Consider the following 24,247-nt stretch of genomic DNA (forward strand, 5'->3'; position numbering starts at 1 on the left):
CATGTAGTGTACCTTTACTTTTAGATTTGAATCCATTGCATTTCCTTTGACATTTTTACATCTCGATGGTTGGTTCACAATTGTGATGAGATGCTTATCTGAGAGAAGAAATCAGCCTGGTGCTTCCTTTAATGGCAGTGCGACTTATTAGTGTGTTACCATTGTGATACATATTCATGACAGTGTGTGCCTCTCATTGCTGGTGACAGATGACAGGCTGTGGGCAGAAAGCCTCAAGCAGCTTGGGCTCCTATCCCCGCGTGGTGGGTCTCTAAGCCAGTAGCTGTAGGAAGCAGGGCTGATGTCTGTAACTCAGCTCCTGAGAGTGTCAGATAGAGGCTGTGTTGCCTTTTTTATCCTAGTCTTGGGAGTTGTCCTAGATAGCTTTTCTATGACTGTGACAAAACACCGACCAAAACTTGGGGAGGAGTGGGTTCATTTCATGTTCCAGTTTATTATTGAGGAAAGCCAAGACAGGAACTTGAGCAGGAACCTGGAGCAGAGACCAAGGAGGAATGCTGTTCACTAGCTTACTCTCCTGCTTACACTCATCCAACGGTCTTACACAACGCAGGACTACTTGCCCAGGGATGGTACTGCCCACAGTGGACTGTGTCCTCCTATATCAATTAGCAATCAAGAAAATACCCTACAGTCCGTTTTGATGAAGGCAGGTACTCAGTTGAAGACCTATCTTCCTTGCTGTGTCAAATGACAACCAAGATTAGCCATCGCAGAAGTCAATGTTGTTCCTTCTGCATTTGTTGATGGGACAGGGACAGGATATAGATTTCATTGTACGTGTGTGTGTGTGTGTGTGTGTGAGAGAGAGAGAGAGAGAGACAGAGAGACAGACACACACAGAGACAGAGAGACAGTGACAGAGACAGAGAGTCACAGAAACAGAGAGACTGTGGATTGAACCCAGGGCCTTGTGTATGCTAGGCAAGCACTCTGTCACTGAGCTATAGTTTTGGTTCCCCAACTTCCGTTCTTGATGGTAGAGTTTAATAAACTGGATGCTTGTTTTAAAACCACTCCTCAAGCCTTTGTCCCATGGGCAGCATCATAGAGTGAATGGTTTTTATTGAATAATTAGAACTGCTGGGCAAAGAGAAGTAACATAAGGCAGTCTAGACATAAAATATTGAACTGGAATGATTCTTTGTGCTTGTCTGTGTCTCAAATGTGGGCAGGAAGCTTGTTTTACTAAAAATTTTTTGGGATGCATCTTTGAGTTAATAGAAGTAAGTGCGTGTTTGTGTGTGTCTGTTGTCACCAAGGAAGGTCCAAAATCACAATGTAGAAATCTGTTTTTTGTTCTTTGGTTGAACTATGTTGATATTCTTAAAATGGCCAGCCCATTTGTCAGTATGTAAAATCCAGGAGGGGCATGGGAGACTAGTGCCTCTTTGTAAATAAACCATGGGGACTAATGAAGCCAAGTGCAAATCAGTGTGCTAAGAATTCTCTCTAGGTCAGTGAACTCATTAGGTTTGTATCTGATGAGTGGTAGATGTTGGTTATATAATAAAAACACAGCGTCCAAAGAGGTCGTGGAAAATGTTCTTGTCTTGTTTAATTATCTGGCTCTTGTATTGAGGTCCCTTTGCCCCGAGGACAGGTTGGCCTGGTTTATGTTTCTAGTTCATGCAGCTCAGTTTGCAGAGTATTCCTTGCAGTCTGAGCTGACAGTCCATTTATGACAGTCCATATATTTTGAGGACACCTTCAGAACTTGACAGATCTTTTGCAGCATTTCATAGTAATAGTAATAGTAATAGTAATAGTAATAGTAATAGTAATAGTATAGTATAGTATAGTATAGTATAGTATAGTATAGTATAGTATAGTAATAGAACAGTAGGCACTTTCAGGCATATACTCTACCACTGAGTTATCTGCTAAGCACAACTTTATAAAATGGGAGTTTAATTTGTATTTATTTAAAAGATGTAATATACTCTCTGAGGAAGAGAGATCGTAACAGTACCGCCATCATAGGCCTAACACTTTGCAAATCTAGCCTGTTTTGTGGTAGAATTTGTATGCTTCTTGTTGATACTTCAGAGAAAGGAAGCTTTTTGTTTGCGTGTTATGACTGACTGGGAAATGTCATCCTGCCTTACATCCTTTGGGTGGGAATATGGTTGCCCTGCAGGCTACAAAGTGACTACCTGAAATATCTTGTGGCTTTCCTTTTCTCCTAGTACCACACACACTAAGGGCGGATGCTGAGGTCCCAGATATAGACACACAAAGCCATCATGCTCTAGTCTAATATTTTGTGCTGACCAGATATTAAAGCTGATAGACCTAGCTAACCAGCAGCTTTGCTTTTGATTCAACAGGATTTGTTTTCTTCTCAAAGTTCAAGTAAGTCAAAAAGTACATCACTTCTGTCCAGCCAGCCCCCCACATCAGTCTCTCTTTTTGGTGATGAAGATGAAGAGGTAAATGTTGTTACTGCAGCACCAGATAATTAACCTAGAACAGTAGAAATTTGTTTTTGATGGCTTTGTAGCCAGAGTGGCAGGCAGTAGAGAAGAGTGATGGAGAGGCTTCCGGGTCACAGGTGTCTGGTCACATTAGTGACCCTCAAGTCTTTTCAGGAATACAACTAGGAAGACATTAAAATCTTGTCTCAATTATTGGGGAAAGCCAAATAGGCTTCATTTTTTATACTATTTGGAGAGGGTGGATATCTTATACCCAGGATCTATGAGAATATTTTGGATAACATGACAGTAGGAAAGAGGAGGCAGCATGATTTAGGTTTACACTTTCTTCTCACTTGGGTATAGAGAGTGGGGGTGGTAAAGAAAAGAGGTAAGAGGATCCAGATTCAAACCTTTGTGTAGTATTGTGCAGCAGTTGATCTATGTAGCTGTGGTTCTATACTCAGCTCCATCGATGCAGATACATTAGCATCTCCATCTTTTATGGCTTAAAGGTCACTAGGTTCATTGTAGCCACTGAAATAAATAATGTCACATCTTTGCACAGTGGTTGGTACAGGGTTTAAGTGCATGGTTAATGAAAGCTGTTGTCACTAACATCCCACTGGACTCCAGTTTGTTACTCTTGTGGTCTTGTCTATCTTACCAGGCTTTACTTAAAGACCTCCATTATTGGCTTTTGGCTCAGGACTGTCCACTGCTATAGTATATAGTATATGGTATATGGTATATAGTATATAGTATTTTTGCATCATAAACCAAACTTTGGCCCTCTGAAAGTTTTGTTCAATCCTTAGGATGCCAAGGATTTTAGTTAGTAAACTGTTCCATACCTTTGTAGTCTTTATTATAATTTTTAAAAAATAAGATTTATTTATTATTATTTATACAGCTGTCTGCCTGCATGTGGGCCTACACACCACATCTCATTATAGATGGTTGTGAGCCACAATGTGGTTACTGGGAATTGAACTCAGGACCTTTGTAAGAATGCTCTTAACCTGTGAGCCATCTCTCCAGCCCCTCTTTATTATAAATTAACTATAAATAAGACCTTCTTTTTCCGACTTTCTGTAAGTACTTTGTTTTGCCATTAATCTAATTTCTAATTCTTAGAAAGAAATGTATGATTGTTGGCTGCTGCCACGACTCCCATGCTCACAGGTACACTGGGCAGGGGCACCTCGATCTTGACCTTCCTTTGGTGCTTTTGTTCTTTCAAGCTCTGGCTCAGGTTCTATGGTAACTCCTTAAAGTTGTCCTCTGACCTGTACACATACACTGCTTCCCACTTGTAGCCCTGTGCACACATGCACACATACACAAGAATAATTAAAACTTTTTTTTAATCAAAAGAATTCCATGGCAACCTGTTTTCCTTTTTGTGGATAGGGTTTGTAATTCATGAGGTTGTGGACTGAGATGCGCAGGTATTTGGTGATTGGTTTTCCACACATGTTGTACTCTGTTCCTTGTAGGAGGATGACTCCCTTGACGTGGGAGGATGTCTCACTTGGGTTTCATGTATATGAGTTGGTGACCCCTCTTTATACTTTACTACCATTTATCCTTTTAGGACAGTCTTTTTGGGAGTACAGCAGCTAAGAAGCAGACTTTGTCTCTACAACCTCAGAATCAAGAGAAACCAAAACCTTTAGAGCAGCCCAAAAAGAAAGCATCTGCCTTGTTCAGCAGTGATGAGGAGGTAGGTTAAGGTTTGCCCACATGGGAGGTATTGATGGGAATGAAGGAAAAGTTAGTGCTGTCCTAAACACGTTCGCTTACTGTTCTATACTCACCACAGTTTAGTCACTGAAAGATGGTGCCTACAAGATTGTACCTTTTAAATAAAAATATTTAATATGTTAAACATGAGTATTTCAAAATGGAGTAAATATGGCTTCCACCATAAGACTGAAGCTCTGTAATAAAAGATAGCAAGGAAAAAGCATTCATATTTAAGATACATTTTAGGTGAAAAAGAACCTGTGGGTATGTTTTACTAAGTATGACAGAAAACAGAGAATTGAGGATAAGCATGATGGGATTGAATATGATCTGCAGTAGTGAGCTGAAGGGTTTAGCAAGATCAGCTCATTCAGGTTTTACTCTGTGTCTTCAACAAGCCAGCATACGTAGGATGTTAGAAAGCTTGAGTTTAATTGCCAGGTACTGTCTATATTCCTGGTACTTGAGAGGAGGAGGCAGGAAGATCTGAAGTTCAAGATTATCCTTAGCCACATAGTGATTTAAAGCCAGCCTGGGTTCCTTGGAATCCCTTCTCAAAAGAAATTTAAGCTGTTAAAAATAATCTACCAGCCAGTCATAATACCACATGCCTATAATTCCAGCCCTTAGGGAGGCAGAGGCAGGAGGATCTCTGTGAGTTTGAGGCCAGCCTGGTCTACAAAGTGAGTCTAGGACAGCCAAGGCCACACAGAGAAACCCTGTGTTGAAAAACCAAAATAATAATAATAAAAATAGTCCTGTGTAATTATGTTTGCTCTTTTATCTTAGGGATGTTAAAAGGGCACTAGGTTAGAGACAAATTGTAATTAAATAGTTTTTATAGAAAGCATCTTAAAATGGCTTAATTTATGTTTTCTTCTCAAATGTGTAAATTTATTATGGACTGTCCATTCTTCTTTACTTGAGTGTGTGTGTGTGTGTGTGTGTGTGTGTGTGTGTGTGTGTGTGTGTATGTGTGTGTGTGTGTGTGTGTGTGTGTGTGTGTATAGTATACATGTTTACAGCTTATGAGCACAAGTGTACAGATGAGCCTTTTCAGAAGCCAGGGGAGCATGCCTGGTGGTCTGCTCTATCACTGTTGTTCTTTGACATAGTCTTTCACTGAAGCAGAGCTGGGCTGGTGGTTAGCAGACCCTGGTAATCCTCAAGTCTTCATCCCCTCCAGCTCCGCCCATGCATGGCAGTGCCTAATGTTTCTTATGTGGGTATAAGGATTTGAACTCAGGTCCTCAGACTTATTCAGCAATTCTATCATCCTCTCATACCACATACCCATTCTTTATTTTTAGCATTGTTTGTTATCATTTCTTTGTGGAATTTTTCCCATCTTAGTGGTGTCAAGAAAAGAACAATCCTAGCCAGAGCTGCTGAACAAAAGAATAAAGGTGACCAGGGTTCCAGTATTCACTCTTTGGCTCTCTCTGGGATCACTTGGGACTTTAAGAGTATTAGTCATAGGTGTGGTCTTCTTACTGAAATTTTTTTTTAAGCTTTGTAATCATTACCGAACATGGCTGGTTAAGGAGCAGTTCTTAACCATGAGTCGTCTTTTATTAATTATAGTTTTTGTATATACATATAATGTATTTGAACATCATTCCCCATTACTGTCTCTTGTCCCCTTCCCTGTCCTATTTGACCCCCTTCTTTTGCATTAGGATTTTACTTAAAATAATCTCCTTCCAAAGTTGATGTAATCTTACTTTTTACACTTATTTGTATATAATTAATTATTATAATTTTGTTTTTTTAAAATAGACAAGTTCTTTTGTCCTTACACAAGGTGGCACCACAGAGAACTTTGAACACACTTGGAGGAAGCAGGAGTGAGAAAGTGTGTGTAGTCTAGAACCCAGCTGTTCAAAGACGTGGCTTTTCTTTGAGTATGTTTGATTCTTAATTTGATTGTAACTTAACAGAAAATAAACTTATTTTACTTGTCATGTTCTATATTTCAGGTACCCACTAGATCATGCTATCTGTGCTCAAGCTCCTGGCATGTGTATATGTGTGTGTGTGTGAGAGAGACAGACAGCCAGCCAGCCAGAGACAGAGAGAGAACCTGAGCATGTATATGTATTGAGTGGAGGAGGTGAGGCATGTTTATGTCCATGCCTCATAATAGGTGTGGTTTGGCTAGGCCCCAATGCTGGGGACACTGCATATATGGGCATACCTGTTTCTTTTAAATACGAGCTCCAGGGATTTGAAATCAGGTCCTCGTGGTTCTGTAGTAAGTGCTTTTTGCCCCCTGACCATTTTGTCAGCACTGCCCTGTGGATTTTTAAAGTGTGTCTTGTGTTTTAAGGACCAGTGGAATATTGCTGATTCACATACCAAGTTAGCACCTGACAATAAGTCCAAAGGAGAACTGTGGGACTCGGGGACCACCCAAGGCCAAGAAGCGAAAGCTGTGAAAGAGACCAACCTGTTTGAAGAGGATGATGATGATGTGGATCTGTTTGCTATTGCCAAGGACAGGTGAGAGCTTTACAGTTGCAGGGAAGGTTATGTGTGAGACAGTGTTTCTGATGCCTCATTGTCACACATATACCAGTGGGGCTGCCCTTGCTCATCCATAGGAAGGCCTTGGGAAAGCTTGCTTGAGTTTTGTTTTTGTTTTCTGGCATTTTCTTAAATTTGAAACAGTTTTTTGTTTTTTTTTTTTTTCTCTTAGGAGTTTAAGAATGATATTGTTATCTTTTATGTCCCCCTTCTTCTTTAGGGATACACTTAAGAAAGTTACTTAAAGGTTTGTTACTTTAATGGAAATCCTGAATGTGGAAAAATACAATATTTGGAGTAGACTGCCAGCATGTATTGACCATGCCTTCTGGTCTAGGTGCTATTCTCTCAGCTGAAGCTGGTGGCTTGTGACATGGACCATGCTATGTGCCACCTGGATAGCTGTTTATTCAGAGTAACTCCATCTTTTTTTTCTTCTGGTAAAAATGGTGGTAAAGCTCAGCTGAGTGGTGGTAGAAATGGTGGCAGCTCATTGAATGTGGAAATACTGTGCATTAGGTGGTGCGCTTCGTAAATGGATTAAAATTAAAAGTACCTCAGATTTCTCTAGTTTTTGGCTTTTAGGCTCCCAAGCCTTGACACCTGATGTGTGTACGTATGTATATATTGTATGTATGTGTATATATACTGGCTCTACAATTCCTATTGGAAAAACTTTGGGCAAGTTCCCTATTCTCTGGGCCTCATCTCCCATTGGTCTGTTGAGATAATCATGTACTCATAATGTGAAATACTTCAGGCAGTGGCTGGCACATGGGCAGCATTGAGCATAGTGCAGTAAATACTTTATTCTCTTATTTTCAATGTTCCTTCCTGGGATAGTCTTCTTGCTTTTCTGACCAGCTTCTGTCAAGGGTCAGTGTAAGCCCTCTCTTTTAAGTGCCTTCTGTCATCCAGACATGAGGAAGAGAGGAGGAACCCTGGGACTTAGAGCACAGGCATGGTGTCCCTCTGTAGCTCCACTGTAGTTGATCATCCTCTGCACATGTGTACCTTAACCACACACATTGTCGTGAACCTGATGACCTGAAACATATCTTATCTGTAGGTCTGGGTGCCAGCCACACAGTTCCTGGCTTTCAGTAATGCTCTCTGCCCCAGATTCTTTATACCTTTAATTGATCTTGAAGGTGTCTAAAATGTTGTGTGTAGAAAGTATTTCACAGATTTGATCAGATCTCAAAAATGTCTTTGTACAGTTGAGTATAAGTAAAGATCTGGTTCAATATAAAATGATGTAGTCACTTGGGAGTATGGTTTTGGTGTTTCTTCAGAATGTTAAGCCTGAGGTACCATGTGATCCAATAATTGAACTCTTTGGTATAAAACTAAGACAGATAAAAACATGCTGAGATAAAACTTATGCAAGAATGTCCATTGTAGTATTAATCTGTCAGTACCCAGAAAGCAACTTAAGTGTTCATCAGGTGATGAATAAACAAAATGTTGTACATTCACACAGCAGTATTAGGGATAAAGTACCAGTATATGATAGGACATGAATTAGCCTAGAAAATATATTAGTTGAAGAAGTCAGTCACATATGACCACAGAGTATATGATTCTATTTATGTCCAGAACTGATCAATCTAGAGAGGAAGTAGGTTGGTGGTTGCCAGGGCTTGAGGGGAGAAGGGAATGGAGAGTTAACTGCTAATGGACATGAGTTCCTTTTTGAGGTGATGAAAATGTTAACTGTGGTGATAGTGTTCAGATCTCAAAGTGCTAAAGATTCTTGAAATGTGTATTTTAAAGGGGATAATTTTATTATGTAAATTATATCCCAATTAAGCTACTCTGAATCAGAGAAGTAGAAAGTGGAAAAGATAGTTACATCACATAAGCTGACTCTGGTTCTGTGGTCCCAGCTGCCTTCCTGGACATGATGAAAATAGGCATAGCTGCTCTTGGTTCATTCTCTGCTAGAGGCGGTGATAATTGAGCATCTGTGCTTATGGCTGCCAGGAGTGCAGCGTACCGTTCAGACCTAGAGCAGCTGTATCATGTGGAAAGTGACGGGCAAGGCTTTATGAGTAGGTCTCTTGCTCTCTGCATTAGAGTGATAGGCAGAGGCTGCTGCCTGTAAAATCAGATCCTCTCTATCTAAAGCTCTTTAAAGTCACCAACTTTAAGCTGTACAAAGTCAAAAAAAAATGGTGTGAGTAGTTACTGTGTATGTGGCCAAAAAAAAACAACAGTGCTTTTGCTTTTAAATTACAGTTTTCCTGAATTTGGTCTTCTGTTTGTTCATTTAGCCAAAAGAAGACTCAGAGAACATCACTTCTCTTTGAAGATGACGATGATAGTGGAAGCTCCCTGTTTGGTTTTCCTTCTGAGTCTGTTCCTCCTGCAACAATGGTATCTATTTTCTTAGACTCAGAAAATACCTGTAAGATTGTGCTATGTGAGTAGAGATGCTGCTACCTTGTCAGATCTGAAAGCCCATCCTTGGATTTGCAGTGACAACAACTTAGCATAAAGGAGGAAAGTCTCATTTTGACTAATGGTTTCAGAGGGTCAGTCGTTAGCCCTTGGTTCTGGACCTTCATCAAGACAGAACATCGCGGTAATAGAGGCTACTCAATTCATGGTGGACAGGAAGCAGCTAGAGAGACAAGGTATAAGAAGGCAAGACATAGTTCCCAAGGACACATCCTCAGTGATGTTCCTCCAGTAATGCCCTATGTCCTAAAGTTGCTAGAACCTCCCCAAACAGCACTGCTAGCAGGTGCCAAGCTCTGCATACCTGAGCCTTTGGGGAGACTTCATCTTTAAATTCTAACAGTCTGATTTGGTCTACTTCTTTTCTTTAATCACTTAAGTATTGCCTGTTGTCTTCTGTATTCTTTGTGAACTTCTGTCTTCTTTGATTTCAAGTTGAATCATTTGCATTTTAAGGATCTTTTCCTGATGATAACTAAAAATCCTCTTACCCCAATTTTCTTCTACAACATTTTCAATTATAGTTAGTCTTGCCCTTTCATCCTAAATAAGCCTTCCTAACATGGTTAGGCATTGCTTCCTCATGGCTCCAGGTTGGTCACATAACCTCAGTTTCCTACTCTCTAAACTCCCTGCCTTCCAAAGAAGAAATTGATGAGCTGAGCTGAATGTCTTGAAAACTGGAGCAACTACTTTGTGTGAAATACTGTGCCTGGTCATGTAGTGTATGGTGCATTTAGATAAATGAATAAGTAGATAAGGAGTAAGATAAAGAAAGGACCAGGTAAAATGTTTATTCACAGAAGCAACTGATGCTGAAGAGAGCAGAACCTTGGTGACATTTGCATCTGGGACTTGCTGTAAACATGAAGATAGTCAGGAATCCAGGGTGTGGGCATGTGAGAGCTGGCATTACATTAAAGAATGTTAGGGGAAGAGGAGCTGCAGACAAGGAGAAGGCCACAGTGGGTTGACTCATTGCTGTCCCTTAGTGCAAAGAGCACACATTTGGGGTAGCAACTACTGAGTGTGAGAGGAGAGAGACTAGTTATTGTTCTGGTGGCAGTAACAAGCTGTGAAGTGCTATGATCACAAGTCTGAAGGAATCCTGTATGTTATGTCTTCCATATTGAAGCCATTGTTACTGAATCCTGTATGTTATGGCTTCCATTCTGAAGCCATTGTTACTGTTCTATCGGCTCTTTCTCCACTATATTGGCTCATTCCTGAAAGGTCTGGTTTAAGCTGGCTTTATACATCACCATGATGTTCATCCATGTTTTTAGCCATTGTGGATACCATCATTTCTTCTCTTGGTAGAAAAAGGATAACGTCCCCAAGATGCCCTCCTTGTTTAGTGATGAGGAGGAAGAGGAGGTACCACCTGCTGTGAAACCTGTGAATGTGAAGATTGATAATGCCAAAGTGTCCCCAGAAGTGAGGCTTGCTGATGTGACCAAAGTGGTGGAGAAGGTAAGCTGCATCTTTGGTTTTCCAGTACATTTGTAACACGCACTTTTCTTCATTTTCCAACACTGAGATTTTTTTTTTTTTTTTTTTTTTTTGCATAAATAAATGGAAAACACTGAGTATGGTAAGAAAATAGCCTATTCTCATGCTCTTTGGTGAATCTTTATCTAGATTCATTTTATAGCTGAACTCCTGTACTCAGTGAAATGGAAATCCCCTGTTTTACTTCAGTGTCATATTGGATCATAGTCCATTTTGCCTCTCTGCAGAGTACTCTTTCTCCTCTCATTTTTCATGTTGACTTGCTCTGTATATTTTCTCTATTTCCTTCTCGCTGACATTCCTGTTTTAGTTCTGTAGTCCTCACTTCTGAGTTTAGAGTCACTTTCATGAAGTTAGGTTGCCGTTCTGTTACTTCTGGTTGATGTTGACTAAATCAGAGCAAAATGAAATGGTTTTCCTCTAAACATTAACTCTTTGTTCTGACCATTTGTTGTCTCTTTTGGAGGCTTTCAGCTAATGCTGCTGCCTGTGACGGGGCACTCATGTCAGCAGTTGCTTGTTGTCTGTGGAGTGCAACTTGTTTTCCTAGCCATTTGTACTCTGTAGGTCCAGCTGTTCTAGTTTAGTTCCTCCCAGGGCCTTGTGTGAAGAACATTACATTTGCTTTTCCCACTGAGGCTGCTTACAGCTACAGTGAGACTCAGTATAGCTGAGTCATTCTCTTCTCTGCGGCTGCATGTGGACCTGAATTTCTCTGTCACAGTCCACCCTACCCTTGAGCAAACTGCCCTGTTCCTTAGTCGGGTGCACACTCCTTGAGGATTAGGTTTGCTTGCTTCCTTTCTTATTCATAAACACTTAGCATATTGTCTTTCACATAGTAGGTACTACTTTTATTACTGTTTGTCTAATGAAACGGGCTTTTCCACTTTGAAGATTGGGATGCACTCTACAGTTAATAGTATGCTTACTTGGAAATCATTTTTCTTTCTTAGTGTACATTAAATAGTAATTGTTTTGACCAGTAGTATCTTGCCTGAGTTGTGATACTATTGAATGGATTAATGTCAGATTTTTAGAGTTATGTTATAAATTGTATGTGCATGAAAAATATAAGGGTACAGTTTTGAGTATATGAGTTTGCTGGTTAAATTTCTCTCTTGTACTTACATATTAAAAATAGGAATTTGGTGATCTGTTTCTAATGATTGACATTGTAAATTAGAAATCCTTTCTATTAGGAATTCTTTGTAGGAAGAGGGGCCTCTGGCTTAACATGATCGGAAAAATTATCTTTACCTGCGATTGCCTGTGCAAGCCTCTTGATGACAATAGTGTTTTGTCACATGGTAGTCTATGTGGCAAGCTGTGTTGCATTGAGTCATGTTAACATGGCAATTACTGAATTTGATGATGAGTATGTGAGGGCCGATGATAGGATTTTAATTTCTAGTTATTAATTTTTTCCTTATTTCTGTTTGTAGGAAGGACTTTTGACTGAAAATGACCAGGAAGCAGTTGGGCCTTCTGATTTATTTTCTTCTTCATCTCCATTGGACAAAGGATCTAAGGGCAGAACCAAAACTGTCCTTAGTTTGTTTGATGAGGACGAGGATAAAGTGGAAGATCAGAACAACACCTGTGTACCACACGATGAACTGGAAAAGGTGAGCAAAGAGCAGGAAGTGTGCAAGTGCCTAGAAGAGATGCAGGGATTCACTTTCGCGCAGGGGTGCGGATGCCGGCCTGATGTGTGGAGGAAATCTTAGCTTTCAGTGTAAGTGTAAATGATTCTGAATAAATCAGTGGCTTGACCAGTAAGTTTCTCATGTTAGACAGGGGATTAGAATCTTGCTTCTTTTGAGATTATAGACCTTGTTGCTCCTGAGAAACTTGGCTATTTATGAGAGACACAACATTTTTTCTAGTTACAATCTCAGGGTTCACAATGGGATCAAATATCCTGTAGCATTTGGGGTTTTGTTAGATGGTTTATGGCTCTTGTGGGGAACATTTTTTACCCCATGTGTATAACCCTACTTACTATGTATATGTAGGCATATACATGTATACGTGTATACAAACACATATAGTAATTTTATAAAATACTGTATTTCCCTGTGGCTTTTTCAAACATCCTTAGTATTACTTACTCTTCTTCCTCATTCGTCACTCTCCCTCTATATTTTCCTCACTACTTTTGAGATTTTATCTTACCCTAGCCAGAATGGCTAAGATTAAGAAGAAAACTGCCAACAAATGCTACAGCATATATGGGGAAATTGAGCTCTCCTCATTGTTGGTGGAATTGCAAATTGGTGCAGCTATTCTGGAAATGGGTGTGGAGAATTTCCGAAGAATTGAAAGTAGATCTATCCTACAATTAAGCTACACCACACCTTGGCAAATGCCCAAGGACTCGACTTCCTACACCACAGATACTTGTTTAGCCATGGTCATTGCTGCTGTAATTACAATAGCCAAAAAATGGAAACAATGTAAATATCTTTCAACTCATGCCTGAATAATGAAAATGTGGTACATATACACAATGGAATACCATTCAGTTGGAACAAAAATTAAAATCATAAAATTTGAATGAAGTAGATGGAATTGGACATAACATACGGAGTGAGATCACTCATCCTAGAAAGACAAACATATTCCAATAAATTTTACTGATGAAAATAGAAGCCTTGTTCTGTGAGGCTGCTATTTTTTGAACCCAGACTATACAGATACATCTTTTTACAGTTTTATTTTGTGTGTATAGTTGTTTTGCCTGCATGTATGGATGCATCACATGTGTGTTTGTTGCCCACAGAAGCCAGAGAGGGCATTAAATCATCTGGAAGTATAGATGGTTGTGAGCCATCATGTAGGTTCTAAAGCTATGTCCTCTAAAAGAGAGCTAATGCTTTTAACCACTGAGCCATCTCTCTAGCCCGAAGACCAGGTATATCTTAAAACTGCAGACTAGTATTTTCTGAAAGTAGGTGATAAAATGCCTAAACAGTCCCAGTAAACCTAATTTAGGAAGATAAGAGGTTCCCAGCATAAGTGGGATTTCTGCTAATGTAAGGATAGTTGACTATTTGAAAGTCTGTGTCATATATTGTATTAAAAAAGTACAGGATAGAAAGCACATTGTCATCTTAATAAATATAGAAAGGGTATTTGAAAAAGTCCACGCATTTTATAATTAAAAAAACAAACAAAATCACTCATCACAAGTTGGTCAGAGCATCTGTGCAACCCACAGTTGACATGCTTAAGGCAGAAGACAGAAAGCTTTCCTCTTAAGATCATGAGTGAGACAAAGATGCTCCCTCTTGCCATTCTAGCTAGCCTTATACTGGAGGTTCTAGGTAGGATATCCAGATTTGAAGCTGTGTCTGTCGGATAACAAGGAAATTCTAAACTACAGAATATCTAAACAGCATTGCAGGTTATAAAACCAACATATTAATATAATACAGTTTTATATGGTCTTTTCTGAAAATAAAATTGAGAAATACCACTTACAGCATCAACAAGGTAAAATACTTAGGAATGAATACTTACTGAAAGCATTGCAAGACTTAGACATGCAAAACTATAGTCTAGGGGCCAGTAAGAGGGCTTACTGAGAGCAGGTGCTTGTAGCACAAGTCCCAGGACCTGTGTTCCAGCCTCACTTCTGTCTTGCCAAACTGTGGCTCAGGGTTCAGTGAGAGACCTTGTCTTGAAGAAGGTAGGGAGTGATTGAAGAAGACACCTGATATCAGCGGTGGTTTCTACCCACACACGTTCTTGTATGAACACTGTTCATCTGAAGAGAGAAAGTCGATTGATGTTTGCTTGGGCTGAGAGAAGAGGGAGAACATGAGGGTACATGATCTTTGATTGGCTTTTTTTTTTTTTTTTTGAGGGTTGGGTGAGATACAAGTGTAATTTTTAGACTGTGGTAGTTTCACAATTGAATATATTGGGGGAAAAAGAACCCAGTGGCTTTTAACAAAGTAAGAAAAATAAAACAAACAAACAAAACAAAAACCTAGGATATAAGCCCTTCAGATTCCAGTGTTCTTTTCTGTATATGGCTGTGTGTACAAGAGGAAATCTGTGCTTGTGTGTAGAGGCCAGAGGTTGGCATTGTGGTTTTCCTTTATTGCTCTTGCTTTCCACATAATTTTTTGAGTCCGTGTCTCTTACTGAACATGGAGCTCACTGATTGTTCTAAGTTGATGGGCAGCAAGTTCATCCTTGTCTCTCACCTCTCTATCCCACCCCCAGTGCTGGTGCTGTCGATGTGCACTGCCACGTCCAGGTTTGTTACATGGGTGCAGTGAGTGAACACTTTACCCATTGAGCTCTCTACTCAGCCCTCCTCCTCTTTATATCAAGCCAAAGAAGTTATTCATAGTGATTACTACATTGTTCTTCCTAGATAAAAATGGAGAACTTGGTGTGCTTTGGCTTTCCCCCAGAATGCTTCTACTTCAGTCCTTATGGAGCTAATGGATGCAGATTGGGTTCTTTTGGTGGACTGGGTGGGATGGAGGTAACAAAAAGTTCAGGTACTGCATGCAGGTTGAAAGATTATGCATATGTTACCCGTGTTTACAAATCATCACTGTTTTCAGTAATTCGTTTACCACCGTTTTGGGTAGCTATAAAGTATTCTGTTGTGTGAATGTCTTTCTCTTGCTGATTGGACATTTTTGTTGTATCTATTTTTGATCTTGTCTTTTGCCCAGGGTCTCAAAACTGACGGCCGCCCTAAGAGCACAGGTGTCTTCCAGGATGAAGAGCTGCTTTTCAGCCACAAGCTGCAAAAGGACAATGACCCAGATGTTGATCTTTTTGCTGGTACCAAAAAAACCAGGGTTAGTTCTCACTGATCCATCGTGTTAGAGACTGTGTGGCTCACCCAGCTGCAGGTGAATTGCTTTACTTTTGGGTGTGTAATCTGAGTCTAATCTCTTACAGTTGTCAGTGCCAAGTGGTGGGAGCCTCTTTGGTGATGATGAAGATGATGATCTTTTCAGTTCTGCCAAGACTCAACCTGTGGTACCAGCTTTTTATTCTAAGGCTTGGGGAATATAAGGAAGTAATGTGTAGTTATAGATGAGAGAAAATTGCCAGAGGATTTTAAGGTTTACCAGTAAACAAGTAACATATTGAGTAGTATGTGTGTATATGATATGGCTCCTCTCTGTTCATAACACTTAACTGATTTAGATTCTCTGATTGTGGTACAGACTTGTTTGATTTTTAGAGAGTTTATTGAAAGAGCCTTGCATATAATGTGGACTACAATTTTGTGCCTTTCAGATGTAAGCCTTTAAGTCTGAGTTTTAGCCTGTGTTTATTTTCCCCCGCTATACTAGGCTTTGTATATTTTTTCCTCTTTATTGCAGAAAGGATTCCTGTGTAAGTCACACTCTTTTTCCCCTGAAGACCTAGTACTTGCCAAGCTATCCTTCTGTCACTGAGCTACATCCCAGCCCTCGAAAAACCACAGTGTTTAGGATGCTATTTCTGAAATGCTCCGAGTTGGTTAACCCTCATTTGCAAATGGACTTTTGAAACCCAGAGGCTAGTTTCTCTTCTCATTATTATTTAAAATTTTGAGGATGCATGATAGACTTTGGTGTTTTTTTTTTTTTTTTTTCCTTTTGAAGGTACCAGAAAAAAAGGGAGCAGTGAAAAAAGACCACTCTGTTTCTTTAAAGAACCAGAAACCTCCTGAATCTGCTCAAGGTAGCAAAGAAAAAAGCACACGGAAAGCAGAAACAGCACAGGTTAGAACTGATCTCCTCGAGAGGTCCCAGCTCGTATCTGCATCCCTTTCAACCCCCCAGTTTCAGTGTGTAGACTTGGAATTACTCAGAATTCTTAGTTAAGAAGGAAATACCACCCCTCCCTTTCACTGTATTCTTTTACCCCACTTTTCTCCACACGAGAAATGGGTGATTCTATATTTAATCATTACTGTTTGGGTGTTTAGACCAGATTCCAAGTTCAGTTTCCAATTTGATGTTAAGAAGGGATAAAGAAAAATAAATTTTTTTCAGTAGCGTCGCCATTTCTCCCTCTGGGCTTCCTTGGAGTAGATAGAATTCTAATTATTACAAATGACATCTGATTTCTTGGCTCCTCCTCAGTGTCACTGCTCCAAGATAGTTGCTATCTGACCTCCCTTCTAGGAGTCCTCTCACTAAGATGTAGAGCTTCTCCACAAAGGAAGCCAGACCAATTCTGGTTGTCTCTGGGAATTTCACCAAGGATCCCATGTCTGCTCTTGGAAAATGAGGCACTTAGCTAGCATATCTCTTCGTCTGGAGTCCAGATGCTTTTGTGTTTAGAACTTGTGCATCAGGTTGTGGGAGAGCACATAAACTTTCTAGGATTTGCCGTGTTGATAACTCGTGTCTGACAAAACTACAGCTCTAATCTTACTCATCAGTTCTCCCTTTACTCCACGTTTCTATTGTGTGACAGCCTCCCCCCTCCATGCTGGAACTGGCATGGAGTAATGCCAGCAAGCAAAATGCTGTGAGGCGCCAGGGCAGAGTTAAAGTGCTGTAGACAGGGACGGCTTTGCTCCATCACAGATTTATTTACAGATATCAGAGTAATCCAAGAAGCAGTTTGTTTCTTGTTTCCTCAATGGATTTTTAACTGAGTTTAATTTCACACAGGATTCTTCAGGTCTCACTCCATTTAAAAGCAGAGAGCCATCCAGTCGGATCGGGAAAATACAAGTAATTATATTGGATCTGGAGTCTTCATTGCCTGCCTGTGGCACCTATAGAATTTGTGGAATTTCTGTTTTCAGCTGCTACAAAGCATTTTCTCACCTCTTCCCCTGCCACCATCCTCCACCCTTGCCTAGTTGTTGCTTCTTATGCACTGCTCTTTAATGTCTTTTGATCCCAGTGACAGGCACCAGTGTGTGCCCCACTGAGCCTGGGTCAGGTGGTTGTCTTACATTTATATTCTCTTGTATTCTGCACTGTGTGCAATACAGACACTGTGTGTCACAGAAATGGTAATCCGCTCCTGTGTTTAAGAGTAAATACTGAGTTCCATTTTTCTTTTTTAGGCAAATTTAGCAATTAATCCAGCAGCCTTGCTGCCTACAGTGGCTCTTCAGATCCCAGGAATAAAGCCTGTTTCTTGTGAATTAGCTTTTCCTTCATCTGATCCTGGAAGGAGCCATGCCCTGGAAAGTGTGCCCACTCTTCCTGGGAGTGAAGAGGCTGGTGTGAGTTTCGATCTTCCAGCACAGGCAGACACCTTACACAGTGCAAACAAGGTGATCAACTGTCCTTTGTTCTTCTTTTAACCAGACTGCCTGGGATGCTTCTTTCTAGATCATCTGCACAGTTGGTGTAGTCCAGCTTTACTTCCTCCCGAAGGATGCATCTCATCCTTGGTTTAGCTCTTCTTCCCTTCGACTTCTCTCTGATTCCTAATTGTGTTTTTGCTTTTCCGTTACCCACTTCTGTTCTAGTTTTTCCACTGATCATTAAATATTTGCAGGCTGAACTGCAGTGCCACCAGGCCCTCCGTCCTTAATCACATGCTATGGCCTGTTGCTGTCCGCTGTCCCTGGTCCTTCTCCCGGAATGCTCTAGAGCACCATGCAAACCTCACTTCTGTGGTTTTTCCTGCTCACTGTGGCTTGGGCCCCCTTCTCTGGGATCCCAAGCAGTTCCTGCCCGCTAGGAAAGCTGTTGCAAAGGGTGCCTTGTGGACTCTGAATGAACTCTTGGGAGTTTTCTTTCTATTTTTGTAAGTTGTCTTTTTCTATACATTCTCACTGCTCTCTGAAGTCTTAACAGTTGTCCAAGTAGGCAGCTGGACCCAGGGTAACCTGTCCCTGAATGATAAATTAATTTTTAGTGTTTTCAGATCTATGTTTTCTGTATTCAAAAAAGAAAAACTACTCTTAATGTTTGTTAGTTTTCATGCTTAAATGAGCTACTTCCTAAAATTGTGGGGTTTTTTGGTTTTGTTTTGTTTTTTTTAAAGAATGTAGTTCATGGGCAGGAGATATGGCTCAGTGGTTAAGAACACCATCTGCTCTTCCAGAGGTCCTGAGTTCAATTCCTGGCAATCACATAGTGGTTCATGACCATCTATAATGAGATTTGATCGCCTCTTCTGGCATGCAGGTTTACATGCAGATAGAGCACTTATATACATTAAAATTAAATATTAAAAACAATAAGGAACATTTTAAAAAACAATAGTAGCAAACAGACAGTGATAATAAAAAAAGAATATCTTTCATTTATTCTCTTGACAAGTTCATGTATTGCATCTAATGTGTCTTGGTTATACCCACTCCCCCCCTCCACCCTTCCAGCTTAGGTTCCCACCCTTTTCACTCAGAGCCTCCTAAAATCACATTTCTTTTAAGCAAGCAGTCATAAGTAAGTACTTAGTCCAAAATGTGGTTTTATATTTTGGAAAGCATCAGAAATATTAAACTCTAGTTTTTAAGAGATTCCTGTTCTGTGGTTCTATCAGAGGTTCTTGTATTCCAGCCACAGGTTACATACAATGTTGAAATCTTGAATTGCTGTTTCTTGGCCTAGAAAAAAACAGCACCATCAGTTGCCTCTCTTTCTTTATTGTTCCATATCTCCTTGCTCCTAGATCCTGATAAAGTCAGTTCTAGAATCCCTCTCTATTATTATTATTATTATTATTATTATTACTTTTTTTTTTTTTGTAAGATGCCTGAATTTGAATTAAGGGCTGGGCTGAGGAGGTGCCAGGGTTTGTGGCATTTGTTTTGAGTCACAGAACACCAACACACCTGCTTTCTGGGGTTCTAGCAACATTGAAACTTTTTATAGAAAACTATCCTCAAAAGATAGAAGAGTAGGAGGTGGCTCAAGTAGTTGTGAACACGGTCTGCTGTTTCCGAGGGCCAGGGTTCAATTCTTAGCACTCACAGGCTGCTCACAATTGTAACTTCTTCGGTACCAGGAGATCTTATGTCCTCTCATTGCCTCCTCAGGCACTGCACACACCTGGTGTGCAGGCACATACACAGGCAGAACACCAATACACATGAACTCAACTAAAATATATTTTTGAAAAAAAAACAAAACAAAACTTAGAAAACAGAATACTATATAGGTAAGAAGGATCAAGTCCTAGAGTAATAAGAACTCTAGGTTAACTCTGTTTTAGAAACCTTAAACCACATTTTTCCCCCTGCTTAGGCCAGTGCTTCTCAACCTGTGCATAGTGATCCCTTTCCAGGTCACATATCAAATACCCTGCATATTAGGTATTTACATTATGATTCATAACTGTAGCAACAAAATGACTTTATGGTTTGGGCTGTCAACTAAACATGAGAAAGTGAATTAAAGGGTCACAGCACTAGGAACAACTGCCTTGGGTGATTGAAGTAAACCAGATAGCTTGACAGTATTTTTAATTACTGAGTCTTTTCTGTGTTACCCTTGACTACTTTTCCATATGATAATGGTATGTATGTCTGTTTGCCATTGCAGAGTCGTGTTAAAGTGAGAGGAAAGCGCAGACCACAGACCCGTGCTGCTAGGCGGCTGGCTGCCCAGGAGTCCAGTGAGGGTGAGGATGTGAGTGTCGTTAGAGGGCCTGTTGCACAGTTGGCCAGTAGTTCCATCTTACCAAATGGCCATCAACCTCTTCTGCAGCCCAGGATGGCCAGTGGAGAGATCAGCTCTGAGAAAGTCATGGCCCCAGCCACTCCACCTTGGGAAGGTGGTCCTGTGTCGTCTGCAATGGACAGAAGCTCCTTTGTAAAGTCTCCACCTCAGACTGTAAATGAGGCTGACCTGTTTGGTTCTGGGGACACCTTTCCCAAGAGCATAGGATCACAGTCCATGGATGAAACAATAGTCAAGGCTGTAGAGACCCCAGCCCACCTGTCAGGAGGGAGTAAGGAGAAGAGCCTTGTGTTTCCTGATCTCAGTGAGGCCAGCAGTGCAGATGATCTCTTCCAGTCTGTCAAACCAAGACCAACAAAGAAAAGAAACCCTTTCCCCCTCCTTGAAGACGAGGATGATCTCTTTGCAGATCAGAAAGGCAAAAAGAATGAGTTGAAATCTGACAGCCATCAGGACATTGTGTCAAAAACACAAGACATTTTTGAGGTAACAAAAATACTTCATGTTTGAGCCTTTAAGGAAAATAGCTGATGGGCTTCTTGAACTATGATTATGCTGTGTGTTTTGTGCCTGTCTGCCATCTATTTGCTTACTAACCATAATTAGATCTTTTGTTAATAACCCTGGTTTCTTTCACCCAGGGTTGGTTCTTGCTACCTTTATTCTTTGTTGTAAGTCTTGAATTATTTAAAAAATGTTATTATAGTCCTGGGGATACCATGTACATGTTAGGCAAATGTACGGTTTACTGAGCCACAGCACAAGCCCTGGCATTTGATTTTTATAGTATAGCATAATATAGTATAGTATTAATATAGTACATGTGTGTACATGTTTTTAATTATTTTCGTTTACTATAAAAATGTTTTTGAATGGTGCTGCTGCCAGCTTTGGTATGTCATTCTGTGACATGTATGAACTTCATCAGTGTAGCTTGTGTGTTTAAGCTCCAGTTCTGGTTGAGACTTTTTTTTGTAGCAGAATTCTGACACTAAGGCTCCCATGGCAGTTGTTCAGCAGACGTCTAGTGAGCATGGTAGCCCTGGGGCTAGCAGGGGAGCTAGGACATGTGCTCTGTCTTCTGAGATTTCAAGTTGGGCAGTGAAATCCAAACAGAACAGCAGGTAGTTAATGTCAGATACCACCAATGCTGTAAAGAAAACTACCTGTGGACAGTTGCAGTGGAATGTTGTTCTCTGGCTGTCCTCAGAGGCCTTGCTGAAGAGCTGCCGTTTGAACTTCGATTAGAATGATGAGGACAAATTGTGCAGAGACCTGGGGTAGTATCGTCTAGCCTGTAGGGAGGTCTGTGCTTGACACTGCATTTCTATATATTATTCAACTATTCTTAGTTTTAAAAATGCTTTTATTTAAAAAAAAAAATTGTTTTTGGGCTTGACCAGGATGACATATTTGCTACAGAAGCAATTAAGCCTTTTCCAAAAAAAAGAGAGAAGGAGAGAACTTTGGAACCCAACTTATTTGATGACAATATCGATATCTTTGCTGACTTAACTGTAAAACCCAAAGAAAAGCCCAAAAAGAAAGTGGAAGCCAAGTCCATGTTTGATGATGATACAGGTGAGTATGGCTGTCTACAGTGTACCTACTAGAGAGCATCACTGTTCACTGCCTGAGTATGTTTCCTGTTGTTCATGTTGGCCCTTTCCTAGACTTTGTTCCCCAGTGGGTTTTCTGGGCTTTGCTGTGGAATCCTGGTTAGTAAGAATGATATGTAGATGGGCTAGTCATTTTCTTAAGGTAGCCGTATGATGAGTATCATGGTTTCAGAAGGTGCCCAGCATTTGACCTGAAAATAGAAGTTAACTTTATCTCAGTGCCTACCTGACATCGTCTGACAACACTGATGTTTTTGGAAGGAGAGTCCACCAGTAACTTCTTCCACGTGCTGTCAACAGGCCACGAAGCTGGTTGAGAGACTCGAGTTCCACAAGTGAGACTTAGCATCTCCAAGTTTCTTTGGATTTGTGAACATGCTGTAGCCTCCCCACAGCTAACAAGCAAGCCAAATGCTGACTGCTATAAATGTTGGGTTCCTGATAGATCCTGTGTCTGTCAGGTAGACCCAGACTGAGGCCAAAAGTACACATGTTCCCTCTGTCCCTCCAGGCCTGTGCCTTGAGACTAACTGAGAAAGCTTTGTTGCAGAGCCATATTGAGTTTGTCTCCCTGACCCTGTGCTTTATCCTCATGTGTCTTACTGCATAGAGTGTAGAAGAGACTTGGATTTCTTATTTTTTCTTGTCTTTTTGACACATGATCCTGCTGTAGCCCTGGCTAAATGTGAACTCTCCTTATCTTAGCCCTCCTAGTGCTGGGGTTTCAGGCCTGCATGACTGTCTTTCATTACTAAATTGTAGTATATGCTTATGGTAGCAGTCACACAAATTAGAAAATTTTATAAGTGGAGGGACAAAAGCTTTAAAGCTAGCCAGTGATACTAGTTTATTGTAGATCCTTTAAGAAATTGTGTTTACATAATAACAATAGTAAACAAGAACCGACTTACCTATCCTACTTCTAGTCATGTTTTAAGTATTTTTTTCATGTTGGTATATGAAAATCTCCTTTGATTTCAGTGTTTTGAGTAGTACTGCCTCGTCTTAGTCATTAGGTTATTAATGACGATCTAGATTGTTTCTGGTTTTTGTTACAGATAACACCTTAGTTTTTATTATTTATGTACACCTGTCTTTATGTACGGGTGTGGTAGAACCCTAGCCACAACATTACTGGGTCAGCATAGTTAAAACTTTAGGGTCTGAAGCACTGATATGAATACAATCAGACTTACCATTGATGTGCCAAAATTGACAATTCTGAGTGTTCTGTATTAGATTTCTCTTTGCACATTTTCACTGTCCTTAAAGTCCAGAGTGAAAAGAGGATAGAAATCAGTACAGCGATCAGGTGTAAGGCTCTCAGCTGAATTAGAGGCAGCCTACCCTCCAGTTTCTGACTTCATGTGCACATACACTTGTATAGCTGAGAAATTTAAACTCAGAAAGAACATGATATTCATGTTTATGTGGATGCCACCAGCTGAGGCAGGACCAGAATCTAAGAGGTTCCCCTTCTGTATTGAACTCTATAGTCTGTTATCGGAATTGGGCCTTTGGCAGTTTGCGTGGGTGTGTCTTAAATTCCCATTTTCTTGCCTGTGCTTAACGACTTGTTTTCTTTTTCTTTTTAAAGATGATATTTTCTCCTCTGGCCTCCAGGCCAAAACGTCTAAACCCAAAAGCCAATCTGCAGAGGCAGCATCTGAACTAAGATCTGAGCACAAAGTGTCCAACATTTTTGATGACCCCCTGAATGCATTTGGAAACCAGTAGAGCACTTGGGGTTTTCCCAGTTTACCCATCCATTCTATCTTTCAGTTAGTGATGCTGTCTCCTTCGCTGTCTTCACTGGATTACAGAAGCAAATACTCGAACAACTACTTAAACTTTTACCCAGTGTAGCTAGTATTTTTCTGCACTGATTTTACTTATGCTTAAAATTACAAATAAAAAAATAAATGCTACACAGTGGTTTGTTTTTACTTAATTAGACTGCACAGAAAGGCATGTTAATGAAGAAATATGTGGCTTTCATGTGTGGGCAGGGAATGCAGAGACAGCAACTGTCAGAAGATTTGAGTCCTTGTTCTGTGGTTGGGGTCTGATGGTCTAGGCAGGTGAAAGAAAGGAGGTAAAAGACCATGCATTTATGTTACTAAACCCATGAGAAGAGGCTTCCACTGAATTCCAAAAATGCCTCTCCAACTTCCCAGGGGGAACTGTGGTCCTCTGCTGTCTTGCTATTGTAAAGAAAATTTTATTGGAACACAGCCCTTCATCACTGCCCCATGTCTGTGGCTGTTTTCAGGCTACCTTCAATGACAGAGTTGAGTAGTTGCAATAAATGGGATGG

General features: G+C 40.4%; 1 protein-coding gene across 6 annotated transcripts in view; it reads left to right on the forward strand.

Annotated features, from left to right (window-relative positions):
- Washc2c (WASH complex subunit 2C) overlaps positions 1–23,858 on the forward strand; it is a 48,857-nt gene extending 24,999 nt beyond the window's left edge. For 2 of the 6 annotated variants that reach the window (XM_055604176.1, XM_055604177.1), the window contains exons 17-30: positions 2,352–2,453; positions 4,036–4,164; positions 6,517–6,689; positions 8,990–9,092; positions 10,497–10,649; positions 12,134–12,316; positions 15,389–15,517; positions 15,621–15,701; positions 16,316–16,435; positions 17,336–17,398; positions 17,740–17,952; positions 20,174–20,797; positions 21,715–21,892; positions 23,528–23,858. In XM_055604176.1, the coding sequence (XP_055460151.1) occupies positions 2,352–2,453; positions 4,036–4,164; positions 6,517–6,689; positions 8,990–9,092; positions 10,497–10,649; positions 12,134–12,316; positions 15,389–15,517; positions 15,621–15,701; positions 16,316–16,435; positions 17,336–17,398; positions 17,740–17,952; positions 20,174–20,797; positions 21,715–21,892; positions 23,528–23,667 (2,391 nt within the window). In that variant the 3' untranslated portion in view covers positions 23,668–23,858. The remainder of the gene's footprint in view (positions 1–2,351; positions 2,454–4,035; positions 4,165–6,516; positions 6,690–8,989; positions 9,093–10,496; positions 10,650–12,133; positions 12,317–15,388; positions 15,518–15,620; positions 15,702–16,315; positions 16,436–17,335; positions 17,399–17,739; positions 17,953–20,173; positions 20,798–21,714; positions 21,893–23,527) is intronic. The other 4 variants (XM_055604179.1, XM_055604178.1, XM_055604181.1 and 1 more) reach the window with 4 other exon arrangements.
- The last annotated feature ends 389 nt before the right edge of the window (positions 23,859–24,247 follow it).

This window comes from Psammomys obesus, unplaced genomic scaffold (genome assembly GCF_907164565.1).
Source record: "Psammomys obesus unplaced genomic scaffold, mPsaObe1.curated_primary_1811, whole genome shotgun sequence".
In the NCBI taxonomy this organism is placed as follows: Eukaryota; Metazoa; Chordata; class Mammalia; order Rodentia; family Muridae; genus Psammomys; species Psammomys obesus.